We start from the raw sequence: 21,742 nt of genomic DNA on the forward strand, positions 1-21,742 counted from the left end.
TTCAATATGCTAAATACACTGTAATCTCCATACCTTAAAGGATAATTCCCCTGATGCCTCACAAAATGTTCATTGGTACCACCATAGAGACATATGCTTATGCAAGAGCCCCATTCTGAAGCACTGGGACACTGGTCAATTCCTTGTTATCTTATCTGTCTCTTGCAATCAACACTTGTTCAAGTAGCAATAAGTTATTTTTATTCAGCCGACTATCTTGTAACTTGTAAAGGAATTTTCAGTCCATATTCTAAATGTCAGATAGTGGCTGATCTTTCCCCTATGCTGTAACAGTCCAAATATTTTCCCACTTTGGGAGCAGGAGATTGGTTGTTAAATGTGCACTTTAAAAAACTGTTCTGACATTTATATTGCTTATGAATGATTTAATGAAGAAATAAGCAATTATTAAGTGCCTATAATTTGCCAAGCTCCGGAGACAGATATAGGAAAAAAGCATTCACTGTTCTCAGAGAGGTCACACTCCTATGGGGGGGGGGGGCAACATGAATAGGAAAATTCAGCTATGGGAAAGATGGAAAAGTCCAGAGGTTCTATGAACTATTACTCTTATGTGGTCATACTAGTACATCATACGTGGCCATATGAACTATTTGTGCCCCACTTATGGTAGAGCATTCCTAGTTCTTATCGGTATGATCAACTACAGCCAGAAATACTATATTGACCCTGACATTGTGATGTCATTTTGGTCCTCTTCAAACATGAAAGACAAACAACTATGCAGTGAATGGCAAGGCCAAGGAATCCTTAGGACTAGATATTGTACAATAAAAATCTGTAGAGAGTGAAAAACTCATTCAATAGCCAGAGAACTTATTCAGCATCTATAACGTGCAGAATATTTTTTCTTAATATTTAACAGTATATCTGGGAGATATGATAAACTCACATAACTATGACATGAAGCAATCCATGTAGAAGGGAGGTACAAATAAGTATCTATGTGAGGTTCATGGTGAAAGTTCATAATCATCTGGTATGACTTAGGCAACTTGGGAGTGATCTACTGGAGAAGTTGCTTTCAAATTCAGGTAATTAACTGTATTCACATGTTTGAGTAAATTATCTGTATTTCATCCCAGGTATTATTAGCATCATATAGATTCATTCTTTTATTAAATATAAGGTTTGAAAATTTAAAAAAGAGAAACTAGTTGCTATTAATCAGGAAAAGTAGTCTGTGTCTTTTAGATAATGAAACAGGCTGCATAAATATGACTTAAATATCATCTTTGTGAATATGAAGTAGAAGTGATGAATAGATTTAAGGGATTAGATATGGTAAAAAAGAGTGCCTGAAGAACTGTGAACAGAGGTTTGCTATATTGTACAGGATGCAGCAACACCAACAACAACAAAAAAAAACAAAAATCCAAGGAAGAAGAAGAACAAGAAAGCAAAATGGCTGTCTCATGTGGCTTTACCAAAAGCTAAAGAAAGAAAGTGAAAGATAAATGAGAGGGAGAAAGTTATACCCATAAAATAGCAAGGAGAGACAAGAAGGTTTTCTGAAATGAGCAAGGCAAACAACTAGAAGAAAGCAATAGAATGGGAAACACAAAAGATCTCTTCAGGAAAATTAGAGATACCAAGGATATTCTTCATGCAAAAATGGGAATGAGGGGGTGAAGCCAAGATGGTGGCTGGAAAGCAGGGACTTACTTAAGGTCTCCCCCAGATCCCTCCAAACACCTGTAAAAAATTTCTCTGAAAAAATTCTAGAGCTGCAGAACACACGGAATAGCAGAAGGAAACAGGCCTCCAGCCTAGGATGGCCTGGATGATTGCTTGGAAGGTTCTACTGCACCCTGAAAGGAGTGGAGTACAGCCCAGCTTGTGTCATGTCAGGACATACCAGACCAGGAGTTGGCCTGGAGCAGGCCTTAGGGCCATGAATCATTGAGCTGCAGCAGTTACCAGACTTCTCAATCCACAAACGCCAAAGACCATGGAGCAGGTTAGTGGGAAAACTGCTAGATCGGGTTAGAAAGTGGTCCAGCACCAGTGCTGGGGGTGGCAAAGGTGGTGCAGAGGTGTAGCAGCAGTGACAGCAGCAGCAGGAAGCTCCTGCAGGTCCTTCTAGCACTCCAGCATCAGCTGCTTCTGGAGTCCCTGGATCCCATGGTGGGAGGAATAAAAGTGGCAGACCAGAGTAGGATGGCATGGCTTGCTTTACCCTGCTTGGATCTGGGTTGCAATCATGGTTGGTGGTTCTTGGGGGAGGAGGAACACTGCTGTGGCAGAGCTGGCAGTGAGGGTGGAATAGAAGTAGCTCTGAAAAGAACAGCACAGCCCCTAAACCTTGGAACAAAGCATTCTCTACTCTATAAGCAGTCATACCCTGACAAAAAGCTCAAAGTTCAAGTAGTTGCCTGGGAACATGGCCAGGCAGTGAAAAAAGGCACAGACTCAGACTCAGACTCTGGAATCTTTTTTGGTGACAAAGAATATCAAAACATACAGCCAGAAGAAGTCAACAAAGTCAAAGAGCCTACATCAAAAGCCTCCAAGAAAAATATGAATTGGTCTCAGGCCAATGGAAGAGCTCAAAAAGGATTTGGAAAAGCAAGTAAGAGAACTAGAGGAAAAATTGGGAAAAGAAATGAGAGAGATGCAAGAAAACCATGAAAAACAAGTCAACAACTTGCTGAAGGAGACCCAAAATATACTCAAGAAAATGACATCTTAAAAAATAGACTAACACAAATGGCAAAAGAGCTCCAAAAAGCCAATGAGGAGAATGCCTTGAAAGGCAGATTTACTCAAATGGAAAAGGAGTTCCAAAAGACCACTGAAGAAAATGCCATATTAAAAATTAGATTGGAGAAAGTGGAAACTAGTGACTTTATGAGAAATCAAGATATTATAAAACAGAACCAAAGGAATGAAAAAATGGAAAACAATGTGAAATATCTCATTGGAAAAGCCACTGACCTAAAGAATAGATCCAGGAGAGATAACATAAAAATTATTGGACTACCTGAAAGCCATGATCAAAAAAAGAGCCTAGACATCATCTTTCAAGAAATTATCAAGGAAAACTGCCCTGATATTCTAGAGCCAGAGGGAAAAATACAAATTGAAAGAATCCACCCATCACCTCTTGAAAAAGGTCCTGTAAAGATAATTCCTATCAATATTGTCGCCAAATTCTAGAGTTCCCAGGTCAAGGACAAAATACTGCAAGCAGCCAGAAAGAAACAATTTGAGTATTGTGGAAACACAATCAGGATAACCCAAGATCTAGCAGCTTCTACATTAAGGGATCAACGAGATTGGAATATGATATTCTGGAGGTCAAAGGATCTAGTATTAAAACCAAGAATCACCTACCCAGCAAAACTGAGTATAATGCTCCAAGGCAAAATATGGATTTTCAACAAAATAGAGGACTTTTGATCTTTCTCAGTGAAAAGACTATACCTGAATAGAAAATTTGACTTTCACACAGAACAATCAAGAAAATCATGAAAAGGTAAACAATAAAGAGAAATCATAAGGGACTTACTAAAGTTGAACTGTTTTGTTTACATTCCTACATGGAAAGATGATGTGTGTAATTCATGAGACCTTTCACAGTATTAGGGTCATAGAGGGCAATATACATATATACATATACATATATATAAATATATGTGTATATGTGTATATATGTGTGTGTGTATATATATATATGTATATATAGACAGAGGACACAGGGTGAGTTAAAATATGAAGGGATGACATCTAAAAAAATTAATCTAAAGGATGAGAGAGGAATATATTGAGAGAGGGAAAAAGGGAGAGATAGAATGAGGTAAATTACTCACATAAAATGGCAAGAAAAAACAGTTTGTTGGAAAGGAAGAGGGGGCAGGTGAGGAGAATGAGTGAATCTTGCTCTCATTGGATTTGACTTGTGAAGGGAATAACATACACACTCAATTGATTATCTTACCCCATAGGAAAGCAGGGGGAAGGGGATAAAAAGAGGGGATGATAGAAGGGAGGGCAGATAGGGGGAGGAGGTAATCAAAAGCAAATACTTTTGAAAAGGGACAGGGTCAAGGGAGAAAACTGAATAAAGGGGGACAGGATAGAAGGGAGGGAAATATAGTTAGTCTTTCACAACATGACTATTCATGGGAATGTTTTGCATAATGATACATGTGTGGCCTGTATTGAATTTCTTGTCTTCTTAGAGAGAGTGAGTGGGGAGGGAAGAGGCGAGAAAATTTGGAACTCAATGCTTTAAAATCAGAGGGTCAAAAGAAAAAGTTGTTTTTGCATGCAACTGACAAATAAGATATATAGGGAATGGGGCATACAAATCTCTCCTGACCTACAAGAAAGTAAAGGGAAAGGGAGTGGAGGGGGTAATGGGGTGACAGAAGGGAGGACCGACTAGGGAACAGGGCAATCAGAATATATGCCATCTTGAAATGGGGGGGAGGGTAGAAGTGGGGAGAAAATTTTTAACTCAAAATCTTGTGGAAATCAATGTTGAAAACTAAAATATTAAATAAATAATAAAATAACTTTAAAAAATAAAAAGATAAAATTAAAATTAAAAAATTGGGCAGGATAAAAGATAAAAATACCAGAGACTTAACAGAAGTAGGAGAGATTAAGAAAGGGTGACAAGAATATATAAAAGACCTATTTAAGAAAGATCTTACCATCATTGATAATCATAACAGTGTGGTTACTGATTTAGAGCAAGACATCATGGAGAATGAAGTCAAGAGGGCCTTAGGAAATATTGTTAGCAATAATGTTAGTAGAGGTGATAGAATTTAAGCTGAGCTATTTAAAACCCTAAAAGATGATGCTTTCAAAGTGCCACACTCAATATGCCATTAAATTTGGAAACTTCAACAGTGTCCACTGGATTGGAAAAGATCAGTTTACATCTGTATTCCAAAGACAGGCATGGTCAAAGAATGTTCAAATCACCAAATAGTTGTGCTCATTTCACATGCCAGCAAGGTTATGCTTAAGATTTTGCAAGTTATGCATCAGGAATGTGTAAACAGAATTACCAGAAGAGCAGGCTGGTTTTCAAAGCAGCAGAGGAACTAGAAACCAAATTGCCAACATTCCATGCATTATGGAGGAAGCAAAAGGGTCCCAGGAAAAAACATCTACTTCTGCTTCATTGAATGTACTAAAGCCTTTGATTGTATGGATCACAACAAAATGTGGCAAGTCCTCTAAGAGATAAGAGTATCAGATCATCTTACTTTTTTTCCTTATGATGCAGTATGTGAGTCAAGAAGCAACAGGTAGAGCCAAATATGGAACAATTGATTGGCTTAATATTGGAAAAATAGTACAACAAGGCTGTGTATTGTCACTTTTTATTTAACTTATATAAAATGTCATCATGCAATATGCCAGGCTGGATATATCAAAAGCTAGAATTAAGGTTGCTGGGAGTAATATTAACAATTTCTGATATGCAGATAATACCACTCTGATTACAGAAACTGAAGAAGAATTAAGAAGCCTCTTGATCAGAGTGAAAAAAAAACTTTCTTAAAGCTGACCAAAAGAAAAAAAAACCTAAGATTTTGGCAACTAGTCATATCACTTCTGACAAATAGAAGAATTTTATATCTAGATTCTGTATTCTTGTCAGATTTTATATTCTTGGGTTCAAAGATCACTGCAGATGGCAACTGCTGTCATGAAATCAAAAGATGCTTATTCCTTGAAAGAAAAGCCATGGCAAATCTGGATAGCATACTATAAAGCAGAGACATCACCTCACAGACAAAGGTCTGTATAGTCAAAGCTATGTTGCTGTTGTTGTTCAGTAGTAATGTATCACTGTGGACTATAAGGATAGCTGAGTGCCTCAAAATTCATGCTTTCAAATTATGGTGCTGGAGAAGACTTTTGAGAGTCCCTTGGACAGCAAGGAGATCAAATCAGTCAATACGTAAAGAAATTCATTCATACTATTCATTGGAGGGTCAATCACTGAAGCTGAAGTTCAAATACTTTGAGAAGATGGAACTTATTGGAAGACTCTGATGTTGGAAAAGATTAATGGCGAAATTAGAAGGAGATGACAGAGGATGAAATAGTGTCTTGGAAGCAATGAACATGAACTTGGACAGACTTCAGGAGGTAGTGGAGGATAGAAGGGTCTGATTGCTATGGTCCATGGGATCACCAAAAATCAGACATGACTGAATGACTGGACAACAGATGATTATGAGAATGAGTTTTTAATTCTTGTTGTTATTTAAACAGATATCATTATCATTGTTAATGTATTGAATAGAAAGCTCCTGGGACAGTACCAAAGACCCAGAGACTGTCAATACATGGTAATTGATAATGAGGATGATGAATATTTATTATAGATCTGTAAAGACTAATGAATTTGCTTGAACAAAGTAATTTAATAAGAAGTATATTGAGTGTTTCTAATAGCTGGACCTCAGAAAATCACTAAAAATATTGTCTCTATGTTCTTGATGTTTGAAACTTTAAAGAAAAAATTATTTCTCAAAAGACTCTGTATTGACTTCAACTATTGATTAAGAATTAATTAAAGGAAAATGTTTAAATTACATTATCAAATACAAACTATCAGGGCTTATATTCTTTTTCCCAGTTTGTGACTAGTTTGAAACCTTAAAACAGACCAAAATTTTAATTTTCACAAATTGAATTAAAGAGGAGAAATGCAAATAATGAAATCCCTTGACAACAAGAAAGATATGAGAAAAACAATATTCATAAAACAGTGAAGGGAAAAGGAGCATTTCTATTTAATTATGTTAAAAAGATCTTGTAACAGTTTATATTCATCTGAGCCTAACATGCTGCAATTTATGTAATATATTGCTATAGTGTAATTAGATGTGCCATGGTTTTCTTTTCTATTTTTTTTCTTTTGCAAATTATGCACTTACAGTAAGAGTCAGAGTGCACAGACATGGAATAAAACAACTTAATATTAAGTGAACATTCAAAGAACAGCATGGTTCTGTCTTCCATCAAATGAAATATGTGAGGAAATTCCACAGGAAACATCATAACTGAAGGTAGTAAAGAATTAAAGTCCTATTCCTGCCAGGACAGGAGGTTTCTAGAGATTTCCACTCACACCATAATTTATTCACTAGCAAGGATAGCTACATCACCAAAATCAGATGGTTACTCTGATCATTAAAGAGGAACCAATGTTATTATTGTTATCAAGAATAAAAAATGTCCTTCTAGAAGGGAGAGACTCAGCAGCAAGAGGGAAGTCAAATCTATTGTCAGGAAATAAATCTGCCATGGTGGGGCAGGGAACAACCTCTAATTCAGTTCATATTTAGATTTTCAACATACATTAATTAAGCACAGACTACGTGCTAAGCAGTAATCTTAGAGCTAGAGATATAAAAAGAGACCAAAAAAAACCCATTCCCTCCCTCGAGGAGTTTACATTCTAATGGGGGAAACAACAAGCAAACAAATATGTGCAGACAAACTATATGCAAGATAAATAAAAATAATTAAAAGAGGGAAAGGGCTAGAAATAAGAGGAATTGGGAAAAGCGTCCTGTAGAAGATGGAAATGAAAGATCTCCCAAGGACACAGTCACTCTGATAGTCCATTCCTCATTACGGAATGAGAGTGAATAGGACTCTTTAAGAAGTTAATCAAGTGATGGCACCTGAAAAGACCTTAGCCTAAAAGGGCCAGGGTCTTCTAATGCATTCTGGGCCATCTTCCGTCATCTTGGGGAATATCAGGCCACTGGACCCAGATGGCTCTGGAGGAGAAAGTGAGGCTGGTGACCTTGCACAGCCCTCCCTCCCTCACTCAAATCTAAGTCAACTGCAAGTCATGTCATCATTTCCCTGATGTCATGGACCTCTTTGAGAATGAAGGACAAACACAACAAGAACAAATTGAGAGTAACTAGAGGTTCAGCTCCTATACAGCCAATATATAGGCATTACCAGTCTATCCATCAGTCAGACAGCAACACATTTATTAAATATGTGCCAGGAACTGCTCCCAGAATATAAAGAATGGGAAAAAATGTCCTTGCCCTCATTGATCATATATTCTAATGGGGGAGATACCACTTAAGTAACTATGAATGTACAATAATAGCTAACATTTGTAGAGCACTTGCTTTATGCCAGGTACTATGCTGAGTGTTTTATAATTATTATCCTATTTGCTCCTCATCACAACACTGGGTAGTGTGTTATTTTACAGAGGTAGAAACTGAGGCAAAGAGAAGTTAAGTGAATTTCCCAGGGCCACACAGATAGTAAGTGTTTGTGACTAGATTTAAACTCAGATCTTCCAGATTCCAGTTTCAGTGGGCCACCTAGATGACTCTAGGCGCATACAGTATAAACTGAAGGTAATCTCAGAAGGAAGGTACTACCTGTTGGAAGGGAAGATTTGACCTCAGCTTTAAAGGAAACCAAAGCTTCCAAGAGGTATAAAAAATTAAGACTCAAGAGAATTATGATGGATGTTTTCAAGTATTTGAAGGGCTATCTTGTGGAGGAGAGATTAAACTCATTCTGTTGGACTCCAGAGGGCATAACTGGGATTAATGGGTGGAAATTACAAATGTAAAAATTTAAGCTTATTGTCAGGAGGATAATGTAATAATATATAGTCTCCCAAACAATAATGGCTACCTTTTATAGTCATTTGTGGGGTATGTTTTGAACTAGGTAACCACTGAGGTCTCTTCCAATTCTGAGATTCTGACATATGATTCTTGAAGAGAGCTGCACAAATGATCAAGGTGATAGAATCAGGCTTCAAATGATCTGGCTGCTGAACAGCTACATCATATTTGTCAATGAAAGGAAGAAGGAAAAGAAAAATCAGTCCAGGTCAGTCACTCAGTTAAAAGGGTGAAAATGGCAAAAGATGCTTGATGACCCTCCCCCTCCCCATTACCACCAATGGGATTATTCAGGGATTCTAATTCTTCATGTTAAGTATGACAGTGGGAAGTGTAGTTAGGTGCAATTTGAATGGGCTTACTTTAGGAATAAGTTAGGATAAAAGAAAATGAGATTGTATCATTCTTACAAGATAGAGAAAAAAATGTCCGTTTTGTAATTTTATTTAACAGGAAAACTAATTTCTAAATCTTATGCATTTAATTCGAGACCTTGTCATGTCCTTATTACTTTGTACTTTTTTTACCAGTATCACATGCTCTGTGATTTCATTGGTAGCACATAAAAAAATCCAAATGGAAGCATCCTGTTAGAAACTAAAGGAGTCAACTTTCCAGATCCATAAAGGAATAAATAAACAATTTGAAAAATGTTGCAGTGAAAAATAAAATATAGCAAATTACTGCAAAAATGCTATTTAGACATTCTTTCAAAAGTTATGAATAACTTCATTTTTCTGATTTTTCCCTTTCATTCTTATGTCTTCAAAGAAAACAACTCAAGTAAGTCGATTAATTTTATTTCTATATTTCAAAATGGAAGAAAAAATACTAGAAGAGCTGACTAGCATATCTAAAATTCCCTAATACTGGAGATAAATATCACTTGATGGTTCAGGTGGAGATGATAGAAATCCCAATCTCACTCAATATAACTTTGGTTCCTAGCAGAAACTTATTTCCAATTTTCTGATTTATTTTCTCTATCATGAAAATACTTTAAAAATAATGAAACTAAATTGCAGTAAGACCTTTTATAGATAAGTAGTGGCAAATTTGAAACCAATTTAATCCAACCCCACATTGCATATATTAAATAACCACCTTATGCAAGGCAGCACATTGACCCTGGGGATATAAAGGCAGAATGAAAAAAAGATCTATGCTCTCAAGGTACTTACATTACCCTAGGGAAATACAGTAGCAAAACAGATTACTATATACTTACTTATTTGATGAGGAAAGATACTGAAAAATAAGAAGGCCATGGAAGTTAAGAACAAGTCAATAAGCATTTAAGCGCTTACCATGTGGCAGACACTCTGCTAAATGCTAAGAATACAAATACAAACAGAACTATAGCCTCTGCTTTCAAGGAGCCTATGTCCTAATGAGGAAAGACACCAAAAACATTAAGTTAAAAAAAACATGTAAGAGTGGAGAGGCAAAAAACAATCTGCACAAGAACATGGTTGGAAAAGTCCATAAAGTTAGGAGCATGCATGGACAAGAAGTAAGACAGGCCTGACCTGGGCACTTTCCATTAAATGGGGGATCAGAGAGGAATTAACCAATCAGAGGAAAGAGATTTTGCGGGTAGAAAATACTTGCAGACAAAAGATGATGAAAGGAGAATGAATTTGGTCAACTGAAAGGATGGGGGCTCCCTCAAAAGAAATATGGAAGATTGGGAGATAAGCGTTATTCTCTAGTTTGGACATATGGATTTTTAGATTTGCATCTGAATTCAGGTGAAGGTATCCAACAGACAGTCCTTTCTGGATATTGTACTAAAATACAGGAGAAAGACTAGTGCTAGATATGTAGTTCTAAGTCATCTGAGTATAAATGGTATGTAAAACCACGGGAACTGATAAGGTCACCAACAGACACTATAAAGAGAAGAACCAGGACAAAACCTCAAGTAACACCTGTTTAGAGGGCAGGATCTACTAATTTTTAGGATGATGATGGATGATAATCCTGTAAAGTAAACTTTATTGGTTAGACAAGAACAGTTGTGTGCTTGTGAATGTTTAGCAATTAACTCTCTTGAAAAAAATATACTACCACACTTTAAAATTTATTCGGCATTATTAATGTTTTCTCTATCAGTTTCGTCTTGACAATCTACAGAATAATGAATTAAGCTCTGATTTGTGTGTTTGCTGATTTCTAAATGCTCAAACTAAAATTTTAAAAATTGACCCTCATAATCCAGGTCAAGCCATTATGAGATAACTCCAAAATGCATCTGGTAGGAGAACCAGAGGCAGTCAAATGTCACAAAATCTCTAAGGGGTGGGGGAGCCTCCAATTGCAGAGAATTATCAACATCATGAAATTTGATAGAAAAGTTAAGTGGAAACTGAGAAAAGTCCATAAGATTTAGCAACTAAGATATTATTCCTAAAGAAAGTAATTTCTACTATGTAGCAAAAGTCAGAAGACAGTTTCAAATAGTTGAGAAATGTCACAGGGAAAAAGAAAGCAAGACATATAAGTGTTTTCCCCCAGGGGTTTAGTAGTAATTGGGAAGAATGATACAGGACAATGACTTACAAGGATGGTGGTGAAGATATTTTCTTTTAAGAGATCCCAATACATTTGTATGCATTAGAAAAAGATCCAGTGGATTAGGATAAATGTAAATAGGATCAAAGAGACAAATTTAAGGAGAAGATGGAGCTAATGACAGAGTATTTCTCTTCTTTGGGTAAAGTAGGAGATGAAATCCTCTTCTGAGAAAAGAAAAGAAGATGAATAGGGAAGTTCACCAAGAGAGGAGAAAGTTTTGAATAACCACTGTAACATAGAATCAATTAGAGAAGAATAAAATTAGGGCCATGTAGCAATATGGATGTGGTTGAGATAAGATAAATTTACATTAGACACAAATGATGTAACTTCCTCAAGGGTTTTCCATTAGAACATATGTTGAAAATACCTAGTTGTTATTGATTAGGATTAGATTTAGTCCAACACTTTAGCCTCTCATGAACTTTTTTATCCAGATTCTTTCAGCCAATGTGTTAGCTACCATTCAACCATAGCATCAACTACCAATTTAATAAGTGTGCCATCTATGCCTTTATCCAATCATTGATAAGGATTTTTAAAGAGCATCTGGCCAAGCAGGAATCCCTGAGACACTCCAATGGAGACACCCCCTTGTCACATTGACAATAAACGATAAACAATGATTCTTTGAGTCCACGTATCCAACAAGCTCTGAATCAATCTAATTCTATTATTGCCAACTGGCTGTTTGATGTATTTAACTACTAACTATCTGCCCCATAGGTATCTAAAATTCATTATGTTCAAGAGAGAACTCATTAGCTTTCCTCTTAAACTCTCTTCTCTTCTTAACTTCTCAACTTTACAATTTTCCATCCTCTCTACAAAAATACATGAGATACTTTATGAATCTTTGCTAAAATCTAGCTGAACTATGTAACAACAATGTTACTTGCAGTTACTGTGGCTGTGTAAGACCAACAATACCAGCACACGGGGTGGGGGTGGTGCTAGCAGATTCTTTCATCTGCTTTTCTAAGGAAAGCAACTTTAAGGGGTTTACAATCTCACTCTAATCAAACATACACATATCATCTACTTAGTTCTGGGGGAAAATTCAGCACCCCGAACTTCAGAGCAAATACAAACAGAAATTACAAACAGAGGAAACATTAACAGAGCAAATAACTGAAATCTACAGGCAGGCCTCTAGCTGTCTAATCAAAGTTATACATAGATAGTTACCAGAGAGAGAATCACCAACATCTGGGTTTTAAAAGCTGGGGGGCTCTTTAATGGCTACCCAGACTCTCCACACCCAACACTCTTCCAATGAGTGAGCCCCAAACAAAATGCCAACCTCAGAATATTTATACACTTCTTCATGGTCAGAGTGCTTCACACCTCTTGAGGTTTTCACACCTCTCATGACCTAACTAGCAAAAAGGTGTGGGCCTTCCTACAAACAAAGGCAAGACTCAATCAAAGGCACTTGATAGCCTTAGTGCTAAGAAGCACTCCAAAAGAAACAACAGTAAAAAGTCTCACTTTGCTTGCCCTTACAAGCTATATTTGCAGCATTTTTGATGTATTTATTTAGTAATTTTTACTTTAAAAAGGAAGTGAGGCTAGACTAGGATGAACTGTTTAATGTTTGCTCTTTTCAATTATCTCTTTTTCTAAAAGTTTACTATCTCTTTCATAAGTTCTAGAACTTAACCAGGAATCAAAGTTAAAGGCACTGACATAATTTTCAGATGCCATTTTTTTCTTTTTTTCCCAAAATTAGGATATTTACTCTTTTCTAGGACTTTGCTACCTCTCCCATTCTTCACAATCTTTCAAATATAATTATCTGCTCCATAATCAAATCTGCCAGTTCTTTTAGTATGTGAACTACAGTTCATTTGGGCCAAATGAGTTGTATTCACCAAGGATAATCAAGTGCCTTCTCGGTAGCAAATGTTGAGGTTAGCTTGGGGTTGGGATTTGGCATGGTGTAGACAAAAATAGGAAGACACTGAAAAACAAATTTAATAATAGTGAATATTTGAAATTGTGAACTACAAGGTCAACTGTGAAGGGAATAAAGGTGGATTCAGTGGAGAGTTGATGTATTGTGAAAAAAAGAAAATAAAAATGAAAGGTAATAATAAAGAAGTTTAGAAGTGAGACACAGAAAGATATGGAAGGGCAGAAGGCCATGGGCATATAAGGAGAATTTCAGAGTTCTGAATCATAGAATAAAGGACTTAAGGTGAGGTCAAGGTTACAGCCATCCATGTATGGATAAGATGAAGTAAAGAGAGAAGGGGTAGTTGATGATGTAGTGAATAGAGTCCTGGACCTGGAGACAGGAAGACTCCTCTTTGTGAGTTCAAATCCAACTTCAGTCATTTTCTAGATGTGTGAACCTGGGCAAGTCACTTAAACCTCTTTGCTTTAGGCCTCATCTGTAAAATGAGCTGGAGTAGGAAATGGCAAACGATACCAGTATCTTTGCCAAGAAAACCCCAGAGGAGATCATTAAGAGTTGGATGTGATTGAAATGATTCAACAACAACAGAGAAGTTCAGGAGGTTGATGAACTATGAACATAGGAAGTTTGAGGGAACACACATATATATTTTTTGAAGTTCCCATGTACACAAACAGTAGAGTCAGATCTTATCATCCTTCAACACAACTATTGAATTTGCCTCTTAATTTATCTTTCTAACCTATTCTCTCCTCTCTCCAATCCACCCCTCATATAGCTGTCAAAATTATATCCGAAGCACAGATCTAACCATGTCACTCCCCTGCTCAAGAAGTTCTAGTGGCTCCATATTGCCTCTAGGATTAAATATAAATATTTTGGCAGGTTGAGTTAAAAAAAATACTTTAGATACTAACTTCAACATACCTTTTATGGCTTATTATACATTATTCTCCATCCCAGACTTCTAGTTTCCGGCAACCTGGCCTTCTTTCTTGTTTGCACGTGACACTGCAGATCTAATGTTTATGTATTTTCACTGGGTGTCCCATGTTCATGGAATGTAAACCCTATCTTTAACTGTACATCTTAAAACCCCAGGTTTCCTTCAAAGCTTAAGCATGCCTCTCTATGTAATGCCTTTGCTTATTCTCTTCAGATTCTAGTGCCTCCCCCTCCTCAAATAATCTTATGGTAATTTTGTATATATTCATATACATAGGTTTTCCTCAATGAAATTTAATGTCTTTGAAGTCAAGAAATGTTTCATTTTTTTCTTTGTATCCGCTGTGTTTAACACAGTGCCCAGCACATTGCAGTTGCTTAATGAATGGTTGTTGATTGAGGAACCAAGATGGTGGATAGCCACCCAGGTGAGCTCTTCCAAAATTTCCCCTTGAAAAATTTTTAAAATAGTGTTTTAAATCAAATGGAGGGATAGAGACAGAAAAGTTTGAGGTGTGACATTTCTCCAACCTAAACAAAAAACTGAAGAGTTCAAGAAGAAAAGTCTAGGAGGGAGGAGGCCTGTCTGGAGTCTACACAAATATTGGCAGCAAAAGCAGCAGCAGAAGGAGTCAACACAACAGCCAAGAGGTAGAAAGGGGGTGGGACAATTGATCAGAAAGAGATTACAGAGGGCCCTTTGCTGGCACTTGGAATATGTGGCACTGATTGACAACTCTATTGCTGATATGCAGTTCTGTGTTACTGTTCCAGAGCAGAAAGTAGTATGGTCAATCACTGGAGAGCAGAGACCTTTGTCTCAATTTCAAAGCAAAGAGGGACATTAGTGCTTGTGTTTGTGGGGAAACAGGGGGTCCTTCTTGAGTGGATACCAAAGCACAGACCAGGAAAGCAATGACTATACCTCTCTCAGGATCACAACACCTTGGATGCAAAAAAAAATGCAGACCCCAAAAACTAGCTCTGAAAATAGCAGCATGAAAAAGCCTAAAGTATGCTAAAGAAGTTAGCAGAGTCCTACGTTAAGATAAAGCTCAAAGTCAAGAAATACACTGGAGAAATGAGCAAACAACAACAAAAACAAGACATTGAACATAAAAGGCTAGTATGGTGGGAGGAAAAACCAAGACATAAACTCAGAAGAAAACAACAATGGGAAAACAGCTATCCAAAAAAAAAAATCTTAAAAAAAATTCTTAAAAAAAATTGCACCCAAATCCAACAAGAATTCCTGAAAGAGGAAAAAGAGATGAATGACAGAAGAAAATTGGGAAAAGAAATGAGAGTTGTGAAAAATAGGGAAAGGGAATTAACTTGGTGAATTAGCTTGGTAGGCACAAAAAAATACTGAAGAAAATAACATTTAAAGAAAAGAATTGGCCAAATGCTAAAAAGAGGCCCAAAAATCTGCTGAAGAAAAGAATTCCTAATAAAGCACAAATGGCTATTTGGAAAAAGTGGCACAAAAGTCTCACTGAATCACATATACAAAAATATTTATAGCAGCTCTTTTTGTGGTGGCAAAGACTTGGAAATTGAAAGGATGTCCATCAATTGGGGAGTGTCTGAACAAATCGTGGTATATGAATGTAATGGAATACTATTGTGCTATAAGAAATGATGAGCAGGCAGAAAAACCTGGAAAGACTTATATGAATTGATTCTGAGTGAAATGTGCAAAATCCCACTTCCGGTGGCCGGCCAGCGATCGACGCGGGAGGGGGCGGGGCCCGCGGGGCGGTGGCCGCACTTCCGATTGGGCCTTCCGGTCTCCCAGGAGGTGCGGCACCTCCTCCGCCCGCCCCGCCCCCCGCCCCTGGCCCCGACCCAGGAAGAGCCCCCTCTCTGCCACCCAGCACTGGGAGATAAGGGGAGAATCTGACCAGACACCCAGGGAGGGCCTGAGCGAGGCATGGAGCAGACTTGGGAGAGGACTGCTCTCCCCGCTGCCCGCGATGGAGGACAACCCTGGCGGGGGCGGCGGGGGTGGGAGTGGCGTGGGGGGCGAGGACTGCGTCCATTTCCAGAGTTATCCCTTTGACTTCCTCGAGTTCCTCAACCATCAGCGCTTCGAGCCCATGGAGCTGTATGGGGAGCATGTCAAGGCCGTGGCCGCTCTTCCCTGCCCACCAGGGCCCCCTCCCCAGGCCCCGCCACAGCCCCCACCTCCCCAGTATGACTACCCACCACCACCGCCGGCCTTCAAGCCCAACGCTGAGACGCCCTCTTCATCGTCCTCCTCTTCCTTTTCTTCCTCTTCCTCTTCATCATCGTCCTCCTCCTTCACATCCCAGGCGAAGAAGCCAGAGCCTGCTCTGCCCCCAGGCTTTGGGGCGCCTCCGCTTCCTCCTCCGCCCCTTTTCGATGCTGCCTTCCCTGCTCCGCAGTGGGGGATTGTGTACCTCTCCGGGCACCAGCACCTTTTTGGGAACCTCAAGAGGCCTGGGACGGCAGGTGGGCTGGGGGCCGGCCCGGCCACGCCAGGGCCTTTGCCCAGCCCAAGCCCTGGGCCCCCAGGGACTCCTGTGGCTGCTGACCTGGGTGCTGCTGCCAAGGATGACAAGGGCTACTTCCGCCGGCTGAAGTACCTGACTGATCGGCGCTTCCCCTGCGGGGTCTGCCAGAAGTCCTTCAAGCAATCTTCCCACCTCGTCCAGCACATGCTAGTGCACTCTGGGGAGCAGCCCTACGAGTGTGGCGTCTGTGGGCGCACCTACAACCGTGTCTCCAGCCTCATCCGCCACCTACGATGCCACAAGGATGCACCTCCCCTGCCCCGCAGGCCCCACCGCCATCGCCGATGCCCCCTCTGGCCCCTGCTGCCTCTGCTGGGGTGGACAGTGGGCCCCCTCCCACCGGGGTGGCCCCGGTGGCCCCAGGCCCTGGGGGAGAGGGTCCCTTCACCTGCCCCCTCGGCTGGAAAGTGTTCAAGAAGCCCAGTCACCTCCACCAGGACCAGATCATCCACACCCGGGAGAAGCCTTTCTCCTGTACCGTGTGCAACAAGAGCTTTAACCCCCGGGAGAGCTTCAAGCGCCATGTGAAGATCCACTCGGCCGACCTGCTGCGGCCCCCCTGTGGCGTGTGTGTGAAGGCCTTCTGGGATGCGGCCTACCTCCTCAAGCACCAGGCAGCCCATGCTGCTACCGGGGCCCCAGCAACCCGCCCTGAGTACCCCTGCGACCTGTGTGGTAAGTCCTACTCCGCCTCTCAAAGCCTGCTGCGCCACAAGGCAGCCCATGGCCCTGCCACTGCAGCCCCTGACGTCCCCAAGGATTGAGCGACCCCAGTCCCACGGCCCACCTTTCCTACTGGGCCCTACCTCCTGCCCCCAGAGCCTCCAGGTGATGGTGGAGATAAGGCTGCAGCAGCGGCGGCAGCTGTGGTCTATGGGGCTGTCTCAGTCCCACTGCTGGGGGCCCACCCGCTGCTCCTTGGGGGTGCGAGAGGCCCTACAGGAGGCGGGGGCAGTGGGGCTGTGGGGCCAGGGGCCCCAGCTACAGGAAAGACCTTCTGCTGTGGAATCTGCGGGTGGGACTTTGGGCGATGTGAGACACTGAAGCTCCACGAGCCGATCCACACGGGAGAGAAGCCCCACCAGTGCCCTGTGTGTGGGAAGCGCTTCCGAAAGTCCTTCCACCTGAGCAAGCACCATGTGGTGCACACGCAAGAGCGGCCCTACAAGTGTGAGCTCTGTGGCAAGGTGTTTGGCTACCCGCAGAGCCTCACACGCCATCACCAAGTACACAGGCTGCAGCTACCCTGTGCCCTGGCTGCCCCTGTTGGCCTTGCCCCAGCCTCTGGCCCCGGGGCCAACCAGGCCTAGGCCGCCACTGGGGCTGCCCCTCCTGAGGGCCTCAGCTATGCTTGCTCTGACTGTGGTGAGCAGTTCCCCGACCTCTTCCACGTCATGAGCCACAAGGAAGCGCACATGGCAGAGAAGCCTTATGGCTGTGACGCCTGTGGCAAGGCTTTTGGCTTCATTGAGAATCTCATGTGGCACAAGCTGGTCCACCAGGCAGCCCCTGAGCGCCTCCTGCCTCCTCCAGCCCCTGATGGGCCAGGCCCAGACACCCCAGGCACTGGCCTAGACAATGGGCTGGCTAGGGAGGTGGGGGCAGCTGTAGCAGCCCTTGCGGCTGGGGCAGCAGGGAAAGAGGCAGGTGCGGGGGCTGGGGCAGGAGCGGGGCCTGGCCCTGGGGGCCCTGAGCGCTTTAGCTGTGCCACCTGTGGCCAGAGCTTCAAGCACTTCCTGGGGCTGGTGACCCACAAATACGTGCACCTGGTGCGGCGGACGCTGGGCTGCGGCCTGTGCGGCCAGAGCTTCGCTGGCGCTTACAACCTGATCCTGCACCGCCGCAGCCATTGCCAGAAACGCGGCTTCCGTTGCCCTGTGTGTGGCAAGCGCTTCTGCGAGGCAGCACTGCTGATGTGTCACCAGCTCTGCCACACGGAGCAGCGGCCCTACAGTTGCGGCGTCTGTGGGCGTGGTTTCTTGCGCTCCTGGTACCTGTGGCAGCACCGTGTGGTGCACACGGGTGAGCGTGCCTTCAAGTGTGCCGTGTCCGCCAAGCGTTTTGCCCAGTCCTCCAGTCTGGCGAACACCACCGCTTGCGTGCTGTGGCCAGGCCCCAACGCTGCGGCGCATGTGGCAAGACCTTCCGTTACTGCTCCAACGTGCTGGAGCACCAACGGCTGCACCTGGGTGAGCGTGCCTACCGCTGTGAGCACTGTGGCAAAGCCTTCTTCTACCTGAGCTCAGTGCTGCGGCACCAGCGGGCCCTTGAGCCCGCACGGCCCGAGCTGCTGCGCCTGCCCAGCCTGCCTCAAGATCTTTAAAGACCCCGGCTACTTCCGCAAGCACCTAGCTGCTCACCAGGGTGGCCAGCCCTTCCGCTGCTCGGCCTGTGGGGAGGGTTTCTCCAACACGTACGGCCTTAAGAAGCACCGCTTGATCCGCAAGGCCGAGAGGCTGGGGGCTGCCACTGCTGGGGCCAAGGAGTCCTGATGGGGATAGGCTAGAGGCGGTCAGCACCATGCTTCCTGCTGCTCCCAGGCTTCACCAAGAGCTTGGAAGGGGGCTCTCCATCTGCCAACCCTCCCCCCCAGCCTTCTCTCAAAGCCTAGTAGGGGGGCTTCACTCCATAGGGATCTAGCCACTTCCATCATGAGGGATGGACTTTATCCTTCACCTCTCTCTCCCCTGCCTCCCCCACATCCTGGGAACTCTAGGACCCCCCTAACACCAGACTCCCTCTCCATCTGCCCCTTTGTAATCCCCCCACCCCACCCCCCATCCATGCCCGAACCTGTAGGAAATGAGGCTCATTCCCACCCGCCCTGATCACCACCATCATCATCTTGGAATCTGGCTGGAATAGGGGAGGGGGAGGTGGGTTGGGAGAGACAGGGGGTAGGGGGGCTCATTGCCGTTTGGATGTGTGGGGAGGGCGTGTGGTGGGGGTGGGGGGGAGACGCAGTTTGTACAGACAAAGTCGGGAATAAATATTATCCTTGTGGCACGACAAAAATAAAAGAAATGTGCAGAATCAGGAGAGCCTTGTACATAATAGGAGCCACATTGTCGGATAACTGACTTGGATAGACTTAGCTTTTCTCAGCAATGCAAGGATCTAAGACAACTCCAAAAGACTCATGATGGAAAATGCTATCCACATCCAGAGAAAGAACATTGGAGTCTGAAAGCAGATGGAAATATACTATTTGCTCTCCCTAGCTTTTGTTGTTTTGTTTTGTTTCTTCTTTCTAATGGTTCTTTCCATTAGTTCTAATTCTTTTTTACAACATAATTAATATGAAATGTGTTTCATGTTTAATATGAATGTATAAGTAGAGCCTATATCAGACTACATGATGTCTTAGGGAGAGGAAAGAAGAGAGAAGGGGAGAAAATTTAAAACTTGAAATATTTTATTCATTCATTCATTTGTTTGTTCACTTATTTATTTGTTCATTCATTCATTTATTTATTTTTTATTAAGTTATTTATTTATTTCTCTGTTTATTTACTTATTTATTTTTTTAATTTACAACACTCAGTTCCACAACCTTTTGAGTTCCAAATTTTCTTCCCCTACCTCACCAACTCCCTACCCCCCAAGATGTCATGTAATCCAATATAGGTTCTACATATACCTATGTGTTAAACTTATTTACACAATAGTCAAGTTGTAAAGAATTATAACCAATGAGATATTTTATGTTTTCTTCTAGTTTTTCATTCTTTAGATTTTCTTTGAATGATCCTTGATGCCTCATAGAGTCATTAGCTTTTACTTCTCCAATTCTAATTTTTTAAAAATTGTTTTCTTTGGGGCAGAGCCAAGATGGCCATGTGAAAACAGCATCTTACCATAGCTCTCTCACAAGTTCTGTCAGATACCTCTAAAAAAAGTGAATCTGAGCAGATTTGAGAGAACTAGAAGCCAGAAGTAGACTGAGTAGGCCAAATTTCCAAGCCAGGAGAGTCCAATAGGTCGATGGGATGGATTTGTAGGCTGGGAGAGCACCTGGCAATCGAAGTTGCACCATAGAGCACCAAAAAGGAAGCAGCTGCTGAAACCAGCCAGTGATCCAGGTTGGGAGGAAGCTAGGCACCGAAAACTGGTGGAGATATCCCAGCCCTCCCAGCACAAGATGAGACTTGGTGGAAGCAACAGGAGGCAGCAGCAGCACAGTGCCTGTGGCTGTGAAACATCTACTTCTGAGCCTTGCAGCCCAAAGGTTTGAAACCTGCCTTCTTGAACTTCAGGGAGATATAACGGCCAGGTAAACAGCTCTCATCTCTCCCTCCCTCCCTTCCTCACTGACCCAGAGAATTCCTTGGGGAAGAATGCTCTAAGAGAGGAGACAGAAGTGGGGCTTCAAGAGCCAAACATTGGGAACTCCTGACTCCCAGAAGGGCAGAGCCAGAAAGAGTCAACACCAGCAACCCAGATGTGCCTTTGCACAGCCAGGGGAAGTGGCAGACACCAGCACAGACAACAGCTGAGACCACTGGTGCTGGAGAGCACTCCCAGGGGAAAAAGAGATTTCCTGCAGGCAGACAACCCCTCCCCCACATCTCAGGAAACCAAGGCCATAATACACAAAGGCAGCAACTAGGCTCACAATTCCCAGAACAAGAAACCCGAGAAAGAGATCCCTGAGCCCCAAAAGCAGAAACCTACTGTAAAGCCAGGAAAAAGCTAACCATCATGAAGAACATGAAAAAACTGAAGACAATTGATTCATTTTATGGAGACAAGGAAGAACAAAATACCAATTCAGAAGAGGACAGCATTGACACTTTATTCAATTTGATACCTCAAAAGGGAATGTGAACTGGTCTCAAGCCCAAAAAGTATTCCTGTAAGAGCTAAAGGAGGATTTTAAAAACCAAATTAGGGAGATAAAAGAAAAAATAGAAAAAAAAACACAGATCAGATCAAATCTTTAAGAAGTAAAATTGGCAAAATGGCTATGGAGATTCAGAATCTAAATAGAGAAAATGACATCCTGAAAGGTAAAATCATCAAATTGGAAAAGGCGACTCAAAAGCAAAATGAAGACAGAAACACGTTAAAAATTAGAATTGAGCAAATGGAAG

General features: G+C 41.9%; 1 protein-coding gene across 1 annotated transcript; it reads left to right on the forward strand.

Moving 5' to 3' along the window:
• The first annotated feature begins 16,088 nt into the window (after window positions 1–16,088).
• On the forward strand, window positions 16,089–19,141 carry LOC118839834 (zinc finger protein 865-like). Its single transcript, XM_036747348.1, is given in 4 exon segments — window positions 16,089–16,902; window positions 16,905–18,728; window positions 18,731–18,939; window positions 18,941–19,141. Coding segments are annotated over 4 exon segments (3,048 nt in total).
• Window positions 19,142–21,742: the final 2,601 nt, after the last annotated feature.

The sequence above is a fragment of the Trichosurus vulpecula genome, chromosome 1 (assembly GCF_011100635.1).
Source record: "Trichosurus vulpecula isolate mTriVul1 chromosome 1, mTriVul1.pri, whole genome shotgun sequence".
Classification (NCBI taxonomy): Eukaryota; Metazoa; Chordata; class Mammalia; order Diprotodontia; family Phalangeridae; genus Trichosurus; species Trichosurus vulpecula.